Raw genomic sequence first — 20056 nt, forward strand, 5'->3', positions numbered from 1 at the left:
GACGTCAATTGTTCTCTTTTTCTCATTTATTAGCCAATTTTTTTGGTCCAATCTTTGTTATAAGAATATGAAGAAGAGAATAAGTGGGTACAAGCATATACCAAAAAAAGACGCGAAGGGGCACAACTCAACAATACTTTAAGTATCAATTAGAGAAGTCGTTCCACACACACTTGTACAAATACAGACAGGACTAATCATACTATTTTGTAGGAAAATCAAGGGGGGATTTATTACTGTAAACTGGAAAATAATCTCCTAGATGGTAGCACATCTAATTCATTTAAGAATTTGTACAGTAGGGAAGGAAAAAAAAAAAGAAAGGGACCTACATAAAAGTGGTTCGAAAAAAGAGAATAGAATCGTCTATTTTTATCCTATCTGAACGAACTAAAGATCGTCGGTATATTTCAACTTAACATAACCATCATCATCACCCACCAGAAGTAAAACAACATAATTAGAGTGCATATCAACGACAAAGTATAGAATGGAAAAAAAAAAAAAAAAATTCGTTAAATTTGAGCGTAAATATATATATAAATTTGTAAAGTTATAAAAACAACCCCCCCGCCCCAAAAACAACAACATATAAATCAAGAAACAATCCAACCATACACCATCATACTAACTAAAGATTTGAAATAGAAAAAAGTAAACCAAACCATAGAAAAAAAAAAAAAAAAAGAAAAAGAAAAAAGGAAAAAAAATCATAGTAATCAACTTTAATAACCACTCCTTTTTAATCATAATCACACCAATCTTTTCTAAATGAAGAAACCAATTCAAGACCAACAGGAATCAGCTTATCAAAGCGATTTTTATTGACTTCTTGAACATGGCTTTGATGATGATTCTTTAATTCTGTCAAAGGACTGGAAACGGGTCTAGAACCGCCGTTGCCATTGGCAAATTCTAAACTATTTTTTCTTTCATTAACCGATTTTCTAAACGAGGCAATTCCAGTAGCACCAGCAACATTTGTACCAGTACCATTTGCAGCACCATGTGATGATGAAACTGAATTTCTTCTAAATGGTGGAACATATTTACCATTGTTGTTAGTGTTGATATTACCACCATTAACTGAATTTGTTTGGTTCGGCAATGAGTTGGTATTATTTGAAGTCAATGATAATTCATTACCAAAAATTGCTCCTGCTCTTCTATTGCCATTCAACATCCACGAAGTAGAAAAAGAAGTAGAGTTTCTTCTACCATGACCAGCTTGACCGTGAGCTTGACCTTGAGCATTTACTCCAGGTGTAGTAGTTGCAGTACTTGGGTGATGCAGATGAATAAACCCTGCTTCAGGCTTTGAATTCCTCTTGTGCAGAAAATCGCCTGCAACATTCAAATGATAATCATGATGACCATTACCAATATCGTCTATATGATTTCCATATTGATTATCATTATCACCATTTCTTGGTATGTCAAAATCTCCTTCCAAATGGAACACTTCATCGTAATCATTATTCAAATTCAAATGATCCAAGTCTTCATTTAATGGTTCAATTGCTGGTGATTTTTGATAAGTTGGCGATCTCAAATAAGGTGGGATATATTTCCCAGAATTAGATATATTGGATCCAACATTGCCATTACCATTGGCACTACCATTAACAATTTGACCCATTGTACTTCCATGATGTAATGCAGGATAATTTGATGTCAAAGTGTCTGGAGCGCCTCCATTGGCATTAGTATTATTACCACCATTTATGACACTTCTTTTCAATTTAGATGTAGAATACAGTCTAGATTTTCTCTTACCCCGGTGATGATTATGGGAATCATTATTTGTAGAATGTGGATACTGATTGTATACATGTTGTTGTTGATGATACCCGGTTTTACGTTTATGATTATTATTCTTTTTCCAAGTTCTCTTTTTGTATCGTTGAGGAGGTGAATGTTTTTTATAACCATCCGCAAATGAAGATTGCTTACCAAATTTCTGTTCTCCATATTTGTCCAAATAATGATTGAAAACCGATTTTGGAGTGAAAAAATCTTCTCGGTTAAACTTGTTATTATGGTTGTTATTATTATAACTGTTACCATTGTAATTAGTATTGAAACCAGTACTTCCGGTATTATTAAAACGATTGTTCATCATGTACGAGTTTTGATTATATGAAGCAACATTCAATGGTTTCCTGGTATTACGATGGAACTTGAATCCAGCAGTTCCATGTATTGGTATAGGTTTCAAATCAGTATTTGTAGATAACAATGCATCAGCTCTACGATTATGAGGCATTGGTGGTGAGTTATCAACTGGTGATTTTGGCAAACTAGATTTATGAACATAAACTTGAGGAGCTGGAATATTTTCCAGTTCTTGATTAGCCATAGCTCCATTAGAAATCGGTGTTGTTGGTGTTGCTGGAGTAGCCTTGATTTCCACTAATTTTTGAGGTGAAACCGATAACTTGTCTTCATACTCATCGAAAAACCCAAATTCTTCCAGATCTTCTTCTTCTTCTTCTTCTTCATTGTGGTCATTGTTATCATCATCCTCATAATACTCACCATCACCTCTTCCTTGTCTTTCTTCTTCTAATTCGCCATCGTCATCATCATATTCACTGGCCCAATATTCTTCATCGATAGTAAAGTACCGTAACAGCATCAATTCATCCAAAAATCCCTTTAAATCTCTATTATCAGGATCAATGGTTAAACTAAATCTCAATACTGAAAATAAATCACCGCTCATAGTCGAAAAAATATCAAATAACGCTTCCCTGTTGTTAACAAATTGAATAAATCTTTTATCAGAATAATTTGCAACTTGAAACGGATTTTTATGGAAAACCAAGGTTAACAAAATGACTCCAACGGACCAAATATCAATTTTGGAAGCATCATAAGATTCTAAATTATTATCAAACAATTCTGGAGCCATATATCTTTCTGATCCAATATCAAATTCATCTTTGTTTGTGACAATTTTCGAGGTTGTAGCTAACCCCCAATCACAAATCTTAATGGACCAATCTTCAGCAATTAAAATATTCTCTGGTTTCAAATCACGATGATAAACCCCACGAGAATGACAATAATCAACTGCAGTTAGGATTTGTTGGAAAACATCTTTGATATCTGGAGTTGTAACCGGACCATTACCACTATGAATTGCTTCATACAAGTCGCCTCGGGAACAGAATTCCAAAATCAAACAAGTATCAAAATGATCATACAATTTAGAAATATGAGGATGATCACCAAGGATTTTATGAAACTTGATTTCCTTTTGTGCCTCATTATATAAGGTATTGAAAATGGATTCTCTTTTTGGTTTACTGACATTGGAATTTTGTTGCAGATCATGACTATCAGATTCATCTTGTTTGCTTCCATTATTTCTCATTTTGGCAGGACTTGAGGATGGTCTTGATGTAGTTTCAAGAAGTTTATGTTCCTTTTTATAATCAACCGGATAGATGAATTTAACAGCAACCAAACAGTTATTATTACGCGTATCTTTGGCGACGGATACTAATCCATACGAGCCTTCACTTATATCATTGACTTTAAGATATCGATCTCGCAATAGTTCGCCCTTGTCATATTGTTCAAATTGTTCCATTGCTAAGTGAAATTGGTAAAGATAAACTATGAAATATAATTCAGCACTAAAAAATATAGTGGGGGAGATAATAACACTAATAGCAGCAGCAGTAGTAGTAGTAGTAGTAGTCGTAAAATGGAGGAAAGACGATGTTAAAAAAAAAAAAGCTTCGGAATTAATAACCTAACTAAGTAAATGCAATAAAAATTGTTCTATGATATCAAATATATGTTTATTGGTTTATGAATTGTTGTACTTTGTAAGTAAGTAAGTTCGTTTGATTGTGTGTTCGTTTGTTTCAATTTCGGAAATTTCGTAAAAAGTATAATATTAAATGGACATTAATTGGATAATAGTAGTTGATAATAAGTATAATAATAGTAATATGTAAATAAAAGAAAACCCAATGATGATGATGGTAATAACAAAAATGCAAGTAATATTGTTTGGTAATTTGGTTGATTAATCAACTAAAGAAATGAGACCAAGCAATGTTAAAATGTTGAATCAATGAGATGAATATGCAAAGATGACAATAACGTTAAAAACAAAAATAATAAAAGGCAAGATGATTTGATTAATATATATATAAAAAAAAAATGGAGGATCAAAAAAGACAAAAAAAGGTTGGGGGTAAAAGGGAGATAAGCAGCTAGTATAGGATACAATAACTTCCTTTTTCTTTTTCTTCTTTTTCTTCTTTTCTTATTTGTCTTTTGAGAATCAGATAGTTGAGATGAATGTATCTGTTGATAATATGAATATTGAAATGCTTGAAATAAATGAAAGAAAATGAAGAGAGAAGGTAATTAAAATATTTTTGTTGGGTTAGGTTTGCCTTTTGGAATGAGTATTTTTTCCTCTTAAATAAATATAAGAAGAACCAGAAGATGGGATTTTGATCTGTTCGTTTTTTTTTTGGTCACACTCACACACACAAACAAATAAACAGAACAACAATCGCAAACAAAAAATTATCCTATTGTTATCAGCTTTTGGTCACACGTACACTCTCACACACTTTCTCCTATTTACTCTTTACTCTTTTTTTTTTCACTAACAATGAAAAAAAAAAAATGGAAAGTAGGCAAAAGATTAGTTGAAATTGTAGAGCTGCCAAAAACCAAAAAGAAAAAAAAAGAAATGGAGAAGCCACCACACAATTCTGTAAGGGAAACCTTTCTTTGATATAAATTAGTTATTGAATCAAATGAAATTCAAATCAAACCACTAAGCTCAAATGAAAGTAAAAGCAGTAAATATTAAATAATTAATATTTCCTAAATGAAGCTAATGATTTTGGAAAGGGGAATTTGATAAAGTTATATTATGAAGAAAAAAAAAACAAAACAAAAAAGACAAAGAACCAAGAGAAAGTGAAAATAGAATGTATATATACAATAAAAGGGGTAAACCAGAAGGAAGAAGAAAGTAAATTACAAAATAATAAATATAAAGTCAAATTGTAATTATATTTGGTAGATGGATGGATGAATGGATGAATGGGTGGTGGATAGTTGGTTAGGTTGGATTTGGGAAGATAGGAGAAGATTACTATGGTTGTAATAATAAAAGGTCGTGTACAACCAAACAGGAGACGTTTTTCTTTTTTTATTGTGGAGTCGATACATCATCATCATCATCCCTTATCGGATGAATAGTAGAAGTAGTAGTGTAAATGACACCAAAAAAAACGCAACAAATCCCGCCGCCAACAATCCACATTTTAGTCAATTCCCCAACATGTTACTACCAATTTACCTCACAACCAACTCCTTATTATTATTATTATCACTTCTTATAGTATATTGTTACAGAAAACCGTCTGATGCGTTATTTCATCATTGAATAAACAACCTTTCACTTTACTTGATTGACAATTTCAAATTTTTCATTTCTCGTACCAATTGTATTGATGGTTTGCAATAAACAGAATCTTGGTGTGTCGATATACCCACCAAAAGGTTTTGCAATAGCTGTTAATTCTGCAGAAGAGATTTTCAAAAAATACAATATTCTAAACAACAAATATGTTACTACTCTACACAACCCAACAACCACAATGCCATTTTCATTCTAGTTAATTATATTATGTGGCGAAATAACAACTGCAAAACCTGAATAAAATGTCGTTAAACCTTGTCAAAGGCACACGACAAAATATAAAGTCTGATTCTGAACATTTCTCTGTCTCTTTCTTTCTTTGTCGTTCTCTTCTCTTCTGTTCGCTTTTTCCTTTGCATTTTCTTTTTCAGTACAATATTGTGTTTTCGACATTGTTTTGTTTCATAACTCAATATATATATATATATACTGATTTGCCATTAGCCCAACAAAATCTACTTAGTATTGAACAACTTCAATTCAGTATCTATCTACCACCCCCCCCCAAAGAAAATAAGTTTAAATCATGGATGAAAGTATACCCACTTTTCTTGCCGTTACAGGATTAGAAGATGAATCTGTTGCCAAACAATTTTTAGAAGTGGCTGGTGGCGACTTAGAATTGGCAGTGACATTATATATGGAATCGGGCCAACACGGTGCAAGTAAATCTTCAACAACAAACGACAACAACAACAGCACTAACACTGGTGATAGCACTAATCCAATAACATTTGCCAATGAGGATGAAGATGAAGCATTAGCGAAACGCTTACAAGAAGAAGCATATCGTGCTAATGATAATAGTAATGATAATGTTCGTGAAGCTGATACAAATGTCCATCGACACGAAACATTAGTGGACAATGTTGGATTTCCTGGGTTTATAAATCAACAACCAAGCATTACGAGACCAAGTGATATTTTTGGTAATAGACATCAAGGTGTTTTCCACCAACGATTTGATTTCCAAGAACATATGAGGATGCCTGGATTCGGTGATGATGATGATGATGATGATGATGAAATTGATGACGAATATCATGATTCACATGATATACAGGTATTAGATTCTGATGAAGATGAAGGTGAAGAAGAAGGACATGATAATGGTTCTACAGGAGGAGGAGGAGGGATAACTGGTCGTAGAAGACAATTGAGACAAAATCGTCATCAAGAATTATCATCTACTCAAAGACGATTAGCAAATTTATTTCGTCCACCATTTGATATTATTTCTATATTAAATCTTGATGAAGCTAAATATCAAGGTCGACAATTGAAAAAATGGATACTAATAAATATTCAAGATTCACTGGAATTTCAATGTCAATTATTAAATCGAGATTTTTGGTCAAATGAAAGAATTAAACAAATTGTTAAAGAAAATTTTATTTTTTTACAATATCAAACTGATTCAGTTAATGGTCAATCATATATTAATTTTTATCATGTTGATAAATTTCCTCATATTGCCATTTTGGATCCATTAACAGGAGAAAGAGTATATAAATGGATTGATGGTAAAGTCCCTTTAGTAAATGATTGGATTGAACAAACTTATAAGTTTTTAGATTCATTTTCATTGATTCCAGGATCAAAAAATCCTTTAGTTCATCATGAAGTGAAAATAGATCCTACTAGTTTAAGTGAAGATCAACAAATTCAATTGGCAATGAAACAATCAATTATAGATAATAATGTCGATAATAATGATGAAAGTAACAGTAGGAGTTATAGATCAGGAAATACTGTTGATGATGCCATTGAATTGGATAGTGATGATGATGATGATGATGATGATGATAGTGGTATACCCGATGATATCCTTTCAACTCCATCATTAGGCACCCCACAAGAACAACCGGGACCAGAAATACCAAAAGATCAAGATCAAGATCCATTTGAATCTATTACTCCAATAAATCATCCAGAACCTACTGAACAACCATTCACCAGAATTCAAATCAGATTCCCTAATGGTAAACGATTGGTCCGTAAATTGAATCCAGATACTAAAATTAAATCAATATTTGAATGGTTAAAATATGTATTACAAGATGGTTTTCAAGAATATGGTTTAAATTCTCCTGATGATAGATTTATTTTATCCAATAGCTCCAACAAAGCTTTTAAATTTATAGATTCTTTGGATAAAACTATCGAGGAAGCTAATTTGAAAAATGCTAGTATTCTTTTAGAACAAGATTAATTGATACTATACAATACAATATTATCCAACTATATAGGTAAGTAAGTAAAAAAGCTAATCAAGTGGTAATAGACAGTATTGTTTCTAATTTAAATGCAAATAAGAAATCTTGGGTGCAGTTTTTTTTCTAATTGAAAAACCTAGGGAAACAATCCAATGGAGGTAAACTTTGTATTTTCATACCTTCATTGGCACTATTTTGAAATATGATCTCCTTATATAGTTCACGTTGATTTTTTTCTTCAGATGTTAGATTTGCTTCTAATGGTGCGTCTGTTCCTTCCTTATCATTGCCAGAGTCTTCGTCTTCGTCGTCCTCTCCTTCTCCTTCTCCTTCTCCTTCTCCGTCTGCACCTAATTTATTATGCTGTAGTGATGGTCCCTGACTTTTTTCTTTATCATCATCATCATCATCATCATCATCAACTGCAACTGTAACTATCTCAACTTGATTTTGGTCAATCTTTTCATTCTCTTGATTTACGCTCAGTTCTTGCTGTGATTTCTTTTGTTGAGTAATATTCTGTCTGATCAGTAGTAGATCTTCAATGGCTTCTTCATCAGTTAAACTAAAACGACTTCTTTTCCAATGGTGGTCAGTATTACTATCAGTTTCATCCCATGATCGTTTAATACCATTACCAATATTATTCAACATTTGATCTTCATTAATGATTTTCTTTCTAATATCGGAAATCTCAATTTTACTCTTAGTTTTATGTCTAGTATCCAATTCAATATAATTGGAATCATGATCTGTTTCAAGAACTGAAGCAACATCTTGTGTATCTACTGTGTTTATACTATCGTCAATGGTAGTGGATAATTCATTTGGAGTTAATAATGACCGATAATAATGTCGTTCTGAAAAGTCAAGATTTTTTTGTTCATTCAAATGATAATAATCTTTATATAATTGATTCAATTGATCATTAGTTCTATCAATTAATTTTTGTTTCTGTTGATTTAATTTATTATAATATTGTTTCCATAAAATAACCCGATTACCATACAGATTATTATAAAGTAAATTGGCTTGATAATCCTTTTCTTTAATTATTGCATTCAAAGCATCACGATGCTTTTTAAAATAATCATTAAACAAATAGGAGAATGGTAATTTTGATAAATTGGGATTACTCTGACCATTCAAATTATCATTATTATCAAATCTGAAAGTACTATCGAAATCAAATGGACTTTGTAAATTTTTGAAAATTTCTTTCAATTCTTCTTGATATTCATCAATTGATTTTAATAAATCAGGTTTATTCTTCAAGTCTCCATTATTAGATATTATCAAATCTTCTGTATTTGTCATTATACTATTAATGGTTTCAATTTCAAAATTATAAATCTTTAACCAACTCTTGTCATTTGCGGTTGCATATTTAATCAGACTATTTAATTTGTCTAATATGGTGTTAATTCTTGATAAACGGCTCTCAAGGTATTCTTTACTCAATGAGTTAAACTCGGTTGCCAATTGTTGTTCAAGATTATTCAACTCATCAACTGACATATTGGCCATTTCTTCAAGTACACCAGACTTGACATTATTGGATTCAGTCTCGCTCATTGTGTGAGTGGGAAAACTGATCAATTTATTTATATCAAATTGGGAATTAAATAAATAACTAGTGAATGCAAAAATGCAAAAAACAAAATACTTAAACTTAAAGTAATGCCTTAGGACTAACTTATAACTTCAACAAGACTGGACAGAATTGTTTTCTTGGTTATTGGTAGTTGTTCGTTAACTTCCAAATTGATTCTTTCTTTTTTTTTTTTTTGGTGCAAATCGTGATATTCAACAACTAAAGAGGATTAGGGTTTACTCTTTGAATACACTTGTCAAATAAAATATTTAATATCCAGGAATAAGTGAAACTCAGAAAATGAAGAATTTGTTTCGTTATATATATATATATATATGTATTGTGAAGTGGTGTCAATGTGTGTGAGTGAATATTGATTTAATAGAAAGGTGGTTGTTATTGTTGGAACTTCTTGGTGAGTTTTGTACAAAGGACAAAGAAAGAAAAAAAAAAAAAAACAAGAATTGGTTGTAAAAACTATTTTCTCAATAACAGAAGAACAGGAAAAATTTTTGTATGATCGTTTCTTACTACTTAGTGTTCTTACGATAAGTTATGTATGACAGGCAGGTAGTGTACCTTGCATCAAATCCTTTGTCCACATTGTTCTCCTAACTTCTGTCCTTACATTAAAGATTATCAACCATCATACATACATATAAATATATATGTATACTCTTTATATAGAGTTTTCAAAAACTACAAACAACAAATATAGCAAATTTCGTACATATTTCCATTCAATAGATATCATGATGTTTTGCTTTTTTTTTCTTTTTTTTAGTTCACCATGTCTTAACACACGTCTCCTCAATTTAAATTATCTATCTTCAGCCCATTCGTTTTCTTTTCTAATGGCGGCTTCTTCTTCAGGACTGAAATCATTGATAATATTAAAAGTTTTTCTTAACTCTTCTGGTGATTTACTCTTGATCATTTCAGCAACCATTTTACATCCACTTTCTAATAAAGGTTTGATGTTCAAATAATTAGCGGCCAAAATAATCTCATAAAGCATTTCTTGATCAACTTTCAAAAAATTTCTATCCCATTCTTCAACAGGCACAGATTTCTTAGCATCTTCATCTTCATCATCTTGGAAAACCGTGTTTTTATGATGTTGACACCATTCTAATATTTTGGCCAATACATTGGCTCTAACATTAGGAGTTGGAATTTCAAAATCTTCTTCCAACCCGTCTGGATGTAAATCATTGATCATGTTTTTAATCAAAATAGATTTTTCAGCAATCTTTGGTTCAACTGGGAACTTTTCATTATCTGAAGATACAATAATAACTTTAGCTGATGACATTTTTGACTTGATTGATAGATAGATAAGATATAGATACTGTTGTCTGTGGCAAAAAAAAAAAAAGAAGGTGTGAGTTGATTGTCCTTACATAACTTTTTACACTTGGTCAAGTTTTTTTTTTTTTTTTTTCTCGTCTTACTTACTAACTACTAATACTACTATCACTACAACCTGTATTTTTGGTGATAACATTATATATATGCGTGTCCCAATGTTCAAATGCACGGCAATATATAGCCACAAGCAAATACAGAACATTCAATAGTGAAACACAATATGAGTATATATTGGTAGTTGTAGTTGCTGTTGTTATTCATTTATTTATGAGAGATGGTTTGCTTAAAGAATGGCACAAGGAATAAAATAAAATTACTTAAATAAACCGTTATTACCAACACTATACATAAACCATTCATATTCCACATTTATTCAAAATTGGAATATATACCGGCACTAAAGTCATCTAATTCCTCTAACTGATTCAAATTATTAATATACACATTTCCATATGATTCAGTTGGTAGTTCAGTTGTACCTCCATTCAAACTATTGAGAATTTCTTCAAGATCACTCTCATGTTTTGGCAGTATATCTTCAGTTTTCAAATTGTCATTATCTATCATTATATTATTTTGAACCGAAAGTTGTGCCAAGAAACTAGCCAATTTAAATGATTGATCATTATTAGTGATATCGATTATTTTGGAGTTTTCTCCATGGGCAGGCAAGTTACCTGAGGAAGCCATTAATAAGCTATTATTTAAGCTACCATTGGCTCCTAAACTAAATGAAAGATTGGTAGTCAATGTGGATACTGTATTCATAATTAATGCATTTAATAAATCAAAAAAATACAAGTTGTTATCCAACATAATTGCATTGGTTTCATTGATTAATTTAATTAAATTTGAATCTGGTGAATCCAAATGATGGATCAAATCGGAGTTGGTGTTTAATATAGTTTCCAATAAATCAGAATAATTGATGGGGAAAAGATTGGCTAAAATATATTCTTTATTATTTGAATTGATCTCATTTATTATTTCAATCAAATCAAATTCAAATTCATTGATTGATAATTCTGTTTTTGGGGTGATTTTTTCAAATTTTTTAATCACTAATGCTTCAATTATAGAACTTAAATTTGACCATCCTTTATTTAATAACCACCAACTTAATGAAAGGTAACTTTGTTCAATTATATAATTTTCATGAGGATCAATGTCATTATTTGTTGATTTGACACCTGCCATTTGAATAGCGCTCTCCAAATAAGATCTTCTGGCCAAGATATTCAATTGTAACCTTGTAATTAAAAACAACCCGGAAACCGTGTATAATAAAGTCAATGTTCTAGTAATTGTTTTAATTTTCAATAAATTCCATAGTTCAGTTTTGCTTTTGCTCATATATATAGACAATTTCAGTTCTGGATTATTGTTATTATCCAAAAGATTCAAATTATCAGCAGTCAATTCACTGTTGTTACCACTGGTGACTTGTTGCAGGGAATTGTTTTTTTTCAATCTTAATGCTTGGGTGATCAACTCAACTGGTAATGAATCAATTATAGGAGCAGCTAATACTGGTAATAATGCCAATATGGTATAATAACAATCTTGTTGTGTTTGAATAAATCTTTGCTTTATTTGTTGTTTGAACAACAATTCCTGTCTCAATGCATTTTGATAATTTCTGAATTTTTTAATGACAAATTCATTAATCAATAGATATATAGATACTGTAACAGCACTAGTTATAAATATCTTTCTTTTATTTCTATTGAAAAACCCTGCCAATGAAGAAAAAATCGCCATTTTATTATCTTGTAAGTATTTCGAAGTCAAAATAAAGTGTCCACTGGTTAGTTATGTAAATGTAACTTCAACACTGTTATCTAATTTAGTTGTATTGTGAGATGAGGGAGGTGGGGGGAGGGGGGGGAGTAGACAATTAAGTTGTTATTAGATTGATGTTTGATTCTAATTGCTTTGGTTAATATTACTCCAGGTCAACGAAAAAAAAAAAAAAAAAAAAAAAACAAGTTGGATGGTTTGGAATAAATTATTATTACTGAGATTAGACTAGCTTGTGCAATTATGATAGTTGGTGGTGGGGGTGTGGAAATCACATTTTTTTTGTCCAGCGGTTCAAATTTTATTATTATCGAGTGGAGAAAAAAAAAAAATACTCATTCTTAGACTTCCCAATTAGGAATGTTACTGCGAATACTTTATTCATAGGTTTGGTGTGGTTTTGGTTTGGGTTTTTTCTTTGATTCGTTTTTTTGCAACAATTGGAACCATAAATAATTTTGGATATTACCCAATGTATAGGAAATGAATAAAAAACAATCTAAAAAAAAACTAAATATTCTAGTAGGTTATTGTTTTTAACAGTTATATTATTTAAACACCGACAAGGGGGGGGCGGGAAGAGGAGGATCCATTTGATAATAAGATTAGATATTTACATTACGAATGGAAAAAAAAAAAGTGAGCTAAAGAACTCCTCGAAGGAGACAGAACTATCAATTGGATCACAAAAACCTAAAGATCTATTGTTTGTTGATGATTCTGTAAAAACGTGGGATATATTTATATTGTAAACAAGTTAAAGTATTAGACAAATACATTGCATTTCAATAATTATACATACCCACAACCAATATCAGCTAAAATATCCATGGAAGAAAATTTTCCTTTGGAATTTTTGCTAAAATGAAATTTTTTTTTTTTTGATAATTAATTGGTAAGTACATAGTTACAAACCTATAACTAATGGAAAACAAGTCCGCTTAATTTATCCAAATCCTATTCAAGATTCAGTTTTCAGGCTATTCACGTGGTCAACAATGCATACAAAGAAGTGTACTATTGTTAGACTCCAATTAACACGAATCTCCAAAGATCTATTAGAGTTTCTTCAAACCAATGGTTCTACATAACCTTAATCCCGTATATTCACCTGTTTAGATACTTCCCATTTGGAATAAAAAATAGCCAGATTAAAACAAATCTATTCTTCCTACATAAATTTATAAGACCGTTTAGCGGATTTCTTCTTCAAAGTTCTAAAACAACAAAAAAAAAAAAGAAACAATTCAATTTACAAGTGGAATAAGGGAATTGACAACATGAAAGGAGATAGAAGTAAATTCTAATAAGTTAATTAATGAAAATTTATTAAACTTATTTTCTTGTCTATGCAATAAATTAAAATCCTAAAATAGAATAGAATAATTAAGGAGTTAGCTGAGAAAGAGTTAGCTACTAATATGAATAACAGTGTTCAACAATATTAGGTATTTCAAATTCAATTTCAGATTTAATTGCTTTGACATATTTAAAATTTGTTTTGTGAGGTGAGAATTACATTAAGAATTGAATCTATGCTAACATTTTTCTTGGTTTCTTGTTAAAATTTACCTGTCAAATTGACATTAATTGTAGTCCCCTTCAGAAGCGTTCTCTCTTTTCATTCTGTTTAGGTTCAGTTTATAATTGAATCTCAATAAATACAAAAGTGGTAATTAAAACTTTTGATATGGTTTGAACCACTTGGGTTTTTGTTTTCCAATTAATTTAGTTTTGGTCTTATTCTAGATAATTGATGAAATCTACTACTCTACTTGTTTTCAGGAGGGATACCCACGTTTTTTTTTTTTAATCCAACAACCATAATTACACAAAACCAATATTAAATTAATATTATCTACATTACAAAATGACATCTAAAGTGCAGGAGTGTTTTGCAACTACGAATGGCACCAAAAAAAAAAAAAAGAACAATAACCACTACACATGTGTACAATGAAAATCGGTTATTAGCGAATGGTTTTAATAACCGCATATCATACTAAACAAAAAGAAAGATGCAACTGATTCCGATGAACTTGTAAGTTTATTAATTTATAAAATTTTTATTCTAAAATTGGATTTTTTATTTTTCTATATCCTAATATTTATCAGCAATGAGATTTGTTTACAACAATAGAATTGAATGGAGTTTCACAAGTATAAATAGACCATCTATATCCCCGATCTTTGAATATCTTATTTTATTTTCCCTTTTTTTATTTTGAATTTCCATAGACTACCTTGAGAAGCAAATCACATCACAAATGCAATTCTTAACTTCCGCTTTAGTTTTATTATTATCAGTCGGTGCTTTAGCCAAAAACATTTTGTTGACCAATGATGATGGTTGGCAAGCTACCAACATCAGAGCAACTTACTACAAATTGAAAGAAGCTGGTCACAATGTTTTCTTGGTTGCTCCAGTTTCTCAAAGATCTGGTTTCAGTGGTAAATTTGATATTCCAACTTCCCCAACTTTACAAACCAATGGTGAATTCAACTACCCACCTGCTGGTGCTCCATCTTGGGGCCACGAAGTCGACGATGACCATATTTGGTATTTCAATGGTACTCCAGCTTCATCTGCTGTTTTCGGTATCAATTACGTTATTCCAAATTACGGTGATAATGTTACTATTGATTTGGTTGTTTCTGGTCCCAACGAAGGTACTAACATGTCCCCAGGTTTATTCACCATTTCCGGTACTGTTGGTGCTACTTATACCAGTATCTACAGAGGTATTCCAGGTGTTGCTTTCTCTGGTTCCAACTCCAACAACTCCTTCTTCAAAGATAGCTTGGATTTGAAAGATGACAAAGAACCATCCACCATTTACGCCAACAAGATTGTTGAATTTGTCACTCAATTATTCAAAGCTCAAGGTAACAACCCAAGAGCTCTTGGTCTTGGTGTTGGTTTGAATGTCAACTTCCCAAAAGTCGGTTACGAAAATGAAACTTGTACTAATCCAAAATGGGTTTTCACTAGATTGACTGGTCAATATGCTGCTGGTGCCAACTTGGTTTACAATGAAACCTCTAAGTCATTTACCTGGGGCCAAAAAAGTTGGGATGGTCTTACTGTTTGTAACAACGGTGACTGTTCATTACCATCTGAAAACTTTATTATTGAACACACCAACTGTCAATCTTCAGTCTCTGTTTTCTCAGTTGACTACGATGCCAACTTGGGCTTAACTTCTCAAGTTAAGCAATTATTAAACCCACTTTTTTAAGTTAGTTGATAACTAACACTTTTTGCTTTTAAAAAGTATGTGGTTGATTAAATAATTTTTGTATTCCCTTCCCTCGTCGTCACTTTTAGTTCTTTATTATCTTTAGATTTTTCTTAGTTTCATCAAAAAGAATATATAATCCTCAAATTGTTTTTTTTTTAAAATCCTAGTAATCCAGTTCATAAATAGAGAAGACTGGAAATAATGATTAGAAAATAGTAGTAAATCCTTCATTTTGTTTGAGTAAGGTTGAGAAAATTCTCATATTGTGAAAGATAGGGCTATAAATATTAGTATTTATGATAAATCAAAATTTCAGAGCCACAATAGAGATGAAAAAAATGACGAAGCCAATAGGACAACATTCTTTAAAAAAACAATCGATTATAAATATAATTGAAAATCAATTGTCTATTATTATTATTGTTGTTGATTGTGTTTGCTCTTATTGTTAGTGTATTTGTAGGGGATGACTTGTAGACGATACGCCATAATTAGAACAAAACTACAAACAGTAATAACATTTGGACCCACTAAACACGTTTATCAAGTAAGCAAAAACCCTCTGTGAAACATCTCCGCATTTTGGGTAATCAATGACAAATGTTGATTATTGCTACAATATCAATTGAACTTCGTAGCAATTAAAAGGAACAACCGGCAATATAACGGTTAATACTAATTAATGCATTTCCCGGAAAAAAGGGAAATTGACATTTTTCCTTCAAATCAAAAAAAAAGAGATTAAACAATCAAAACTCCTTGTAAATTAATAGTCTTTCAATTCAGTACAAAACCTTTTTTATAAATTAAATTTGGATTCCACATTTATTTACATTGTTTGAACGATAAACATTGAGTAAGAAGAAACACAAACTCAAACATTTACACATACATACCCAAACAAACAGTAGACGGCGGCGCCAGGGCACCAAAAAAAAAAAAAAAAAAAGAAAATTCAGTACCAGACACGAAACACGGGAAACTGAAAAATGGCCTTGAAACTACTAGGGAAAAAATCGTCAAAATCGAAAGAGGAGGAAGACAACAGCATTGATACAACAGAATCCACACAAAACAAATCACCGTCAAAACCTCATCGACGATCGTTTAATATATTCCAACATCATAATCATAATCAAAGCCACAGAAATAGTAACGGTTCATCTGACACTTCTTTTGAATTTAGAGGAATGGTAAACGCTTTCAACAGATCTCACTCAACATCAAAAGCTCGACCACTTTCACCTTCACCTCAAAAGAACAATTCTCCAGTTGTATCAAGATCAAATTCATCTAAACTAAAGAAACCGAGACTATCAAACGCAGAACCGGCATACGAAGATAGAAGGTATAACCTTCCAGAAAATCAAGAAGCTGAATCCAATATTCATCAACTGTCTCATGATAAAGTGAATGAAATGGACGATCGAATTGCCCTTAAACAAGACCAAAATGACCCTGCTATTTTATTTGATGTCAAATTAGCAAGTGTACAGGGATCGGATCTATTGTTAAATGCCCCCAATAGGGAAGCCACTGATCGATCATCTATATCATCATCATCAAAACAACCATTTCCTCATTCACCTAGTAAAAGTCAACTTAGTAATCAAGAGACAAACAATTTACCACAACCACCACCTCCCAAATCAGAATCAAATGGATTTTTGTCCAGTTTATTGAATGCTGCCGCCAATAAGATGATTTCTTCAGCACCACCATCACCTCCTTCAGAAGACAAGAAAAAAGACCATTCATTTTCCAGCAAATTGGATACATTATTGAAAGGGGTGAAGCATGAAGAGTCAAAACACTCATTGGTGGATGGGGCAGCAGCAGGATCGACAGATATCGATTCTATGGAGAATAGACAAATTGCCAATTCTACAGAATTAAAATCTATTCATTCACTTACACACGATGTTCAATTTGAGCCAGTTAGAGAATCTCCTTTAAATACTTTAGGAAATGGAGACTTGTCACTAGCTGATTTTGACAATAAATTTACCCGTGAAGAACTCGGATTGAGCTCAAGACGACCATCTTTCAGATCAGCCGATAGCATTACCAAACGAGCCACCACTCCTGAACTTATGCCCAATTCAGCATCATTAAACGGAGGTGACACTAGACGACTTTTAAGTCGCAGTTTGAATAGAAGTAGTAGCAGCATATCAAGTATTCCACAAAGACCATCATCACTTGGGAAGAGTCCAGTTGCAGATTCTCGAATGGCGAAAAGTGCAGATGACCCAACAAACAGAAGTACAACAATAACTGATAATGGAAGAGTGGACGACAATGAATCAGGAGTGCTTTCAAGTAATTTTGATGCAGACAACGTCGAAGATATTGTTGATTATGCCAAAAAAATAAAGCATGCTCTGAAGAAAAGAAATAAAGAATTTCATCAGAATTTCAAAAAATTACCCACCAAGGAGAAATTAATTGATGATTTTAGTTGTGCTGTGTCAAAAGATATTTTAGTTCATGGGAAAATGTATTTGAGTGATCATTACGTTTGTTTTAATTCAAATATTTTAGGTTGGGTTACAAATTTGGTCATACCTCTTCAAGAGGTTATTCAAATTGAAAAAAAATCTACCGCTGTTTTATTCCCCAATGGGATAGTTATTCGTACTTTGCATCAGAAATACGTATTTGCCACTTTTTTGAGTCGTGACAGTACATTTGATTTAATCACCAATGTTTGGCATCGAGTGTTGTTGGAAAATAGTGATATTGATCCTAAGAAATTACAAGCTCAAATTAACAAAGGTAAAAGAAGAGCCCGTGCAGGATCAAGGGTATCAAACCTTTCATTTACTAGTCGTGATGAGGACACGAACAGCTTGGATATTAGTGATTCTGATGGACTAGGCGGGTCTGACGAGGACAATGATAACTCTCTGTTTGATGATGATGATGGTGATGAAGACGCAAATGATTCTGGTCATGATGCATCTTTGGAAAGTGACGATTTTGAATTAGATGAAAAGCCTAGTGATACAAGTGAATCCAAAGATGGCGACTTGGCTGCAACTTCAGCTTCCGGAGGTAACACTTATAGAGGCTTACCAGTTGTTGGCCCTTTGACACATGGACCTACCGAAACCGGATATTCAAAAGAATCCAACGAGACATTTATTTCCGAAGACACGATTAAAGCACCACCAGGTGTAGTTTATTTAATTATGTTTGGCACCGATACATCCAAGTATGTAAGGATTTTAAAAGAACAAAAAAATTTTGACATTGCTGAATCTAAAATCAAAGCATTGACTAAAGAGAATAAAGAACGGAATTACACTTATACCAAACCATTGTCGGGTCCAATTGGACCCAAACAAACTAAATGTAATATCGAAGATAAATTGATTGAGTATCAACCAGAAAAGTTTTATGAAGTTGAACAAACTACTCAAACACCAGATGTCCCCAGTGGGAATTCATTTAAAGTGAAAACCAAGATATTTTTAAGTTGGGCCTCAAACAATGAAACAAAAACTTATGTTGTCACGTCTATTGAATGGAGCGGGAAATCATGGATCAAAGGTGCAATTGAAAAAGGTACCATTGAAGGACAAAAGGATTCTATGAAAAGTATGATTAGCACCATCAACCTGATAGTTTCACAAGGTAGTGATAAAAAGGAAAGCGGTAATGGGAAACGTAAATCAAGAAGTAGAAAGGGAACTCTTAAGAAAGAACAAGAGGAGGAAGTCACCAAAGTGGAACAACCGGAAACCCCGAAATCAATAAGCGAGCAATTCATGACATTAGTGGATACAATTGGTGGGTTGATCCCAATTCCATTCTTGAGCAACACTGTTATTGGATTTATTATTGTTTTAATTGGATTTTTAACTACAGTTTCACTATTCAATAGGTTGACATCAACTTCTTCAAAACATTATATTGAAATTATTCCTAATGATTATATGTACGCATCGAGAATTCAAATCAGAGACAATAAGTACTTGTTATTGCCTACAGTTGAAACTAGTTTCAGAAATGAAAGGTTGAGAAGACAAGAGGAATTATCCCTTTGGTCATGGTTAAACAATCGTAGTGAGGGAAGACTCAACTTAAACTATCAAGGACCAAGTTTGGATGAGTTAGATGATTCTGATTTAAAATCCAAGTATGGTGAGCAAGAATTGAAAGAAATTGTTAGATTAACAAAAATAAAATTGGATAAGTTATCGGAGAAACTAAATGATCTTTAAGGTAGTTTGTAGTTGCGTATATGTTTAGTATGTAACTGCAACAATATAGCATGTTTAGGCAAGGTCTTTTTTTTGTTTTGTGGCACTTACAAAGAGGGTTCTTCTTAAGAACGTAGGATAAACTGTTCAAAGCATTTGAC

At 32.0% G+C, this 20056-nt stretch overlaps 7 protein-coding genes across 7 annotated transcripts; 3 read left to right on the forward strand and 4 right to left on the reverse strand. All coding sequences in view use genetic code 12, as the record gives it.

Moving 5' to 3' along the window:
• Window positions 1-742: 742 nt before the first annotated feature.
• Window positions 743-3598, reverse strand: CD36_06890 (serine/threonine protein kinase, putative; the record flags this gene model as incomplete). Its single annotated transcript, XM_002417301.1, has 1 exon — window positions 743-3598. The coding sequence occupies one exon, from the start codon at window positions 3596-3598 to the stop codon at window positions 743-745; it is 2856 nt and encodes a 951-aa protein (XP_002417346.1).
• A 2392-nt stretch (window positions 3599-5990) lies between these two features.
• On the forward strand, window positions 5991-7676 carry CD36_06900 (ubiquitin-mediated protein-degradation mediator protein, putative; the record flags this gene model as incomplete). The annotated part of the gene is made up of 1 exon (XM_002417302.1): window positions 5991-7676. One exon carries the CDS (start codon window positions 5991-5993, stop codon window positions 7674-7676), a length of 1686 nt encoding a protein of 561 aa, XP_002417347.1.
• A 127-nt stretch (window positions 7677-7803) lies between these two features.
• On the reverse strand, window positions 7804-9255 carry CD36_06910 (conserved hypothetical protein; the record flags this gene model as incomplete). The annotated part of the gene is made up of 1 exon (XM_002417303.1): window positions 7804-9255. One exon carries the CDS (start codon window positions 9253-9255, stop codon window positions 7804-7806), a length of 1452 nt encoding a protein of 483 aa, XP_002417348.1.
• Window positions 9256-10094: 839 nt separating this feature from the next.
• On the reverse strand, window positions 10095-10589 carry CD36_06920 (kinetochore subunit, putative; the record flags this gene model as incomplete). Its single annotated transcript, XM_002417304.1, has 1 exon — window positions 10095-10589. The coding sequence occupies one exon, from the start codon at window positions 10587-10589 to the stop codon at window positions 10095-10097; it is 495 nt and encodes a 164-aa protein (XP_002417349.1).
• Window positions 10590-11014: 425 nt separating this feature from the next.
• On the reverse strand, window positions 11015-12406 carry CD36_06930 (peroxisomal biogenesis factor 3, putative; the record flags this gene model as incomplete). The annotated part of the gene is made up of 1 exon (XM_002417305.1): window positions 11015-12406. One exon carries the CDS (start codon window positions 12404-12406, stop codon window positions 11015-11017), a length of 1392 nt encoding a protein of 463 aa, XP_002417350.1.
• Window positions 12407-14712: 2306 nt separating this feature from the next.
• On the forward strand, window positions 14713-15684 carry CD36_06940 (acid phosphatase, precursor, putative; the record flags this gene model as incomplete). The annotated part of the gene is made up of 1 exon (XM_002417306.1): window positions 14713-15684. One exon carries the CDS (start codon window positions 14713-14715, stop codon window positions 15682-15684), a length of 972 nt encoding a protein of 323 aa, XP_002417351.1.
• A 992-nt stretch (window positions 15685-16676) lies between these two features.
• CD36_06950 (conserved hypothetical protein) lies at window positions 16677-19916 on the forward strand (the record flags this gene model as incomplete). Its single annotated transcript, XM_002417307.1, has 1 exon — window positions 16677-19916. The coding sequence occupies one exon, from the start codon at window positions 16677-16679 to the stop codon at window positions 19914-19916; it is 3240 nt and encodes a 1079-aa protein (XP_002417352.1).
• Between the last annotated feature and the right edge of the window lie 140 nt (window positions 19917-20056).

The sequence above is a fragment of the Candida dubliniensis genome, chromosome 1 (assembly GCF_000026945.1).
Source record: "Candida dubliniensis CD36 chromosome 1, complete sequence".
NCBI classification, from domain to species: Eukaryota; Fungi; Ascomycota; class Pichiomycetes; order Serinales; family Debaryomycetaceae; genus Candida; species Candida dubliniensis.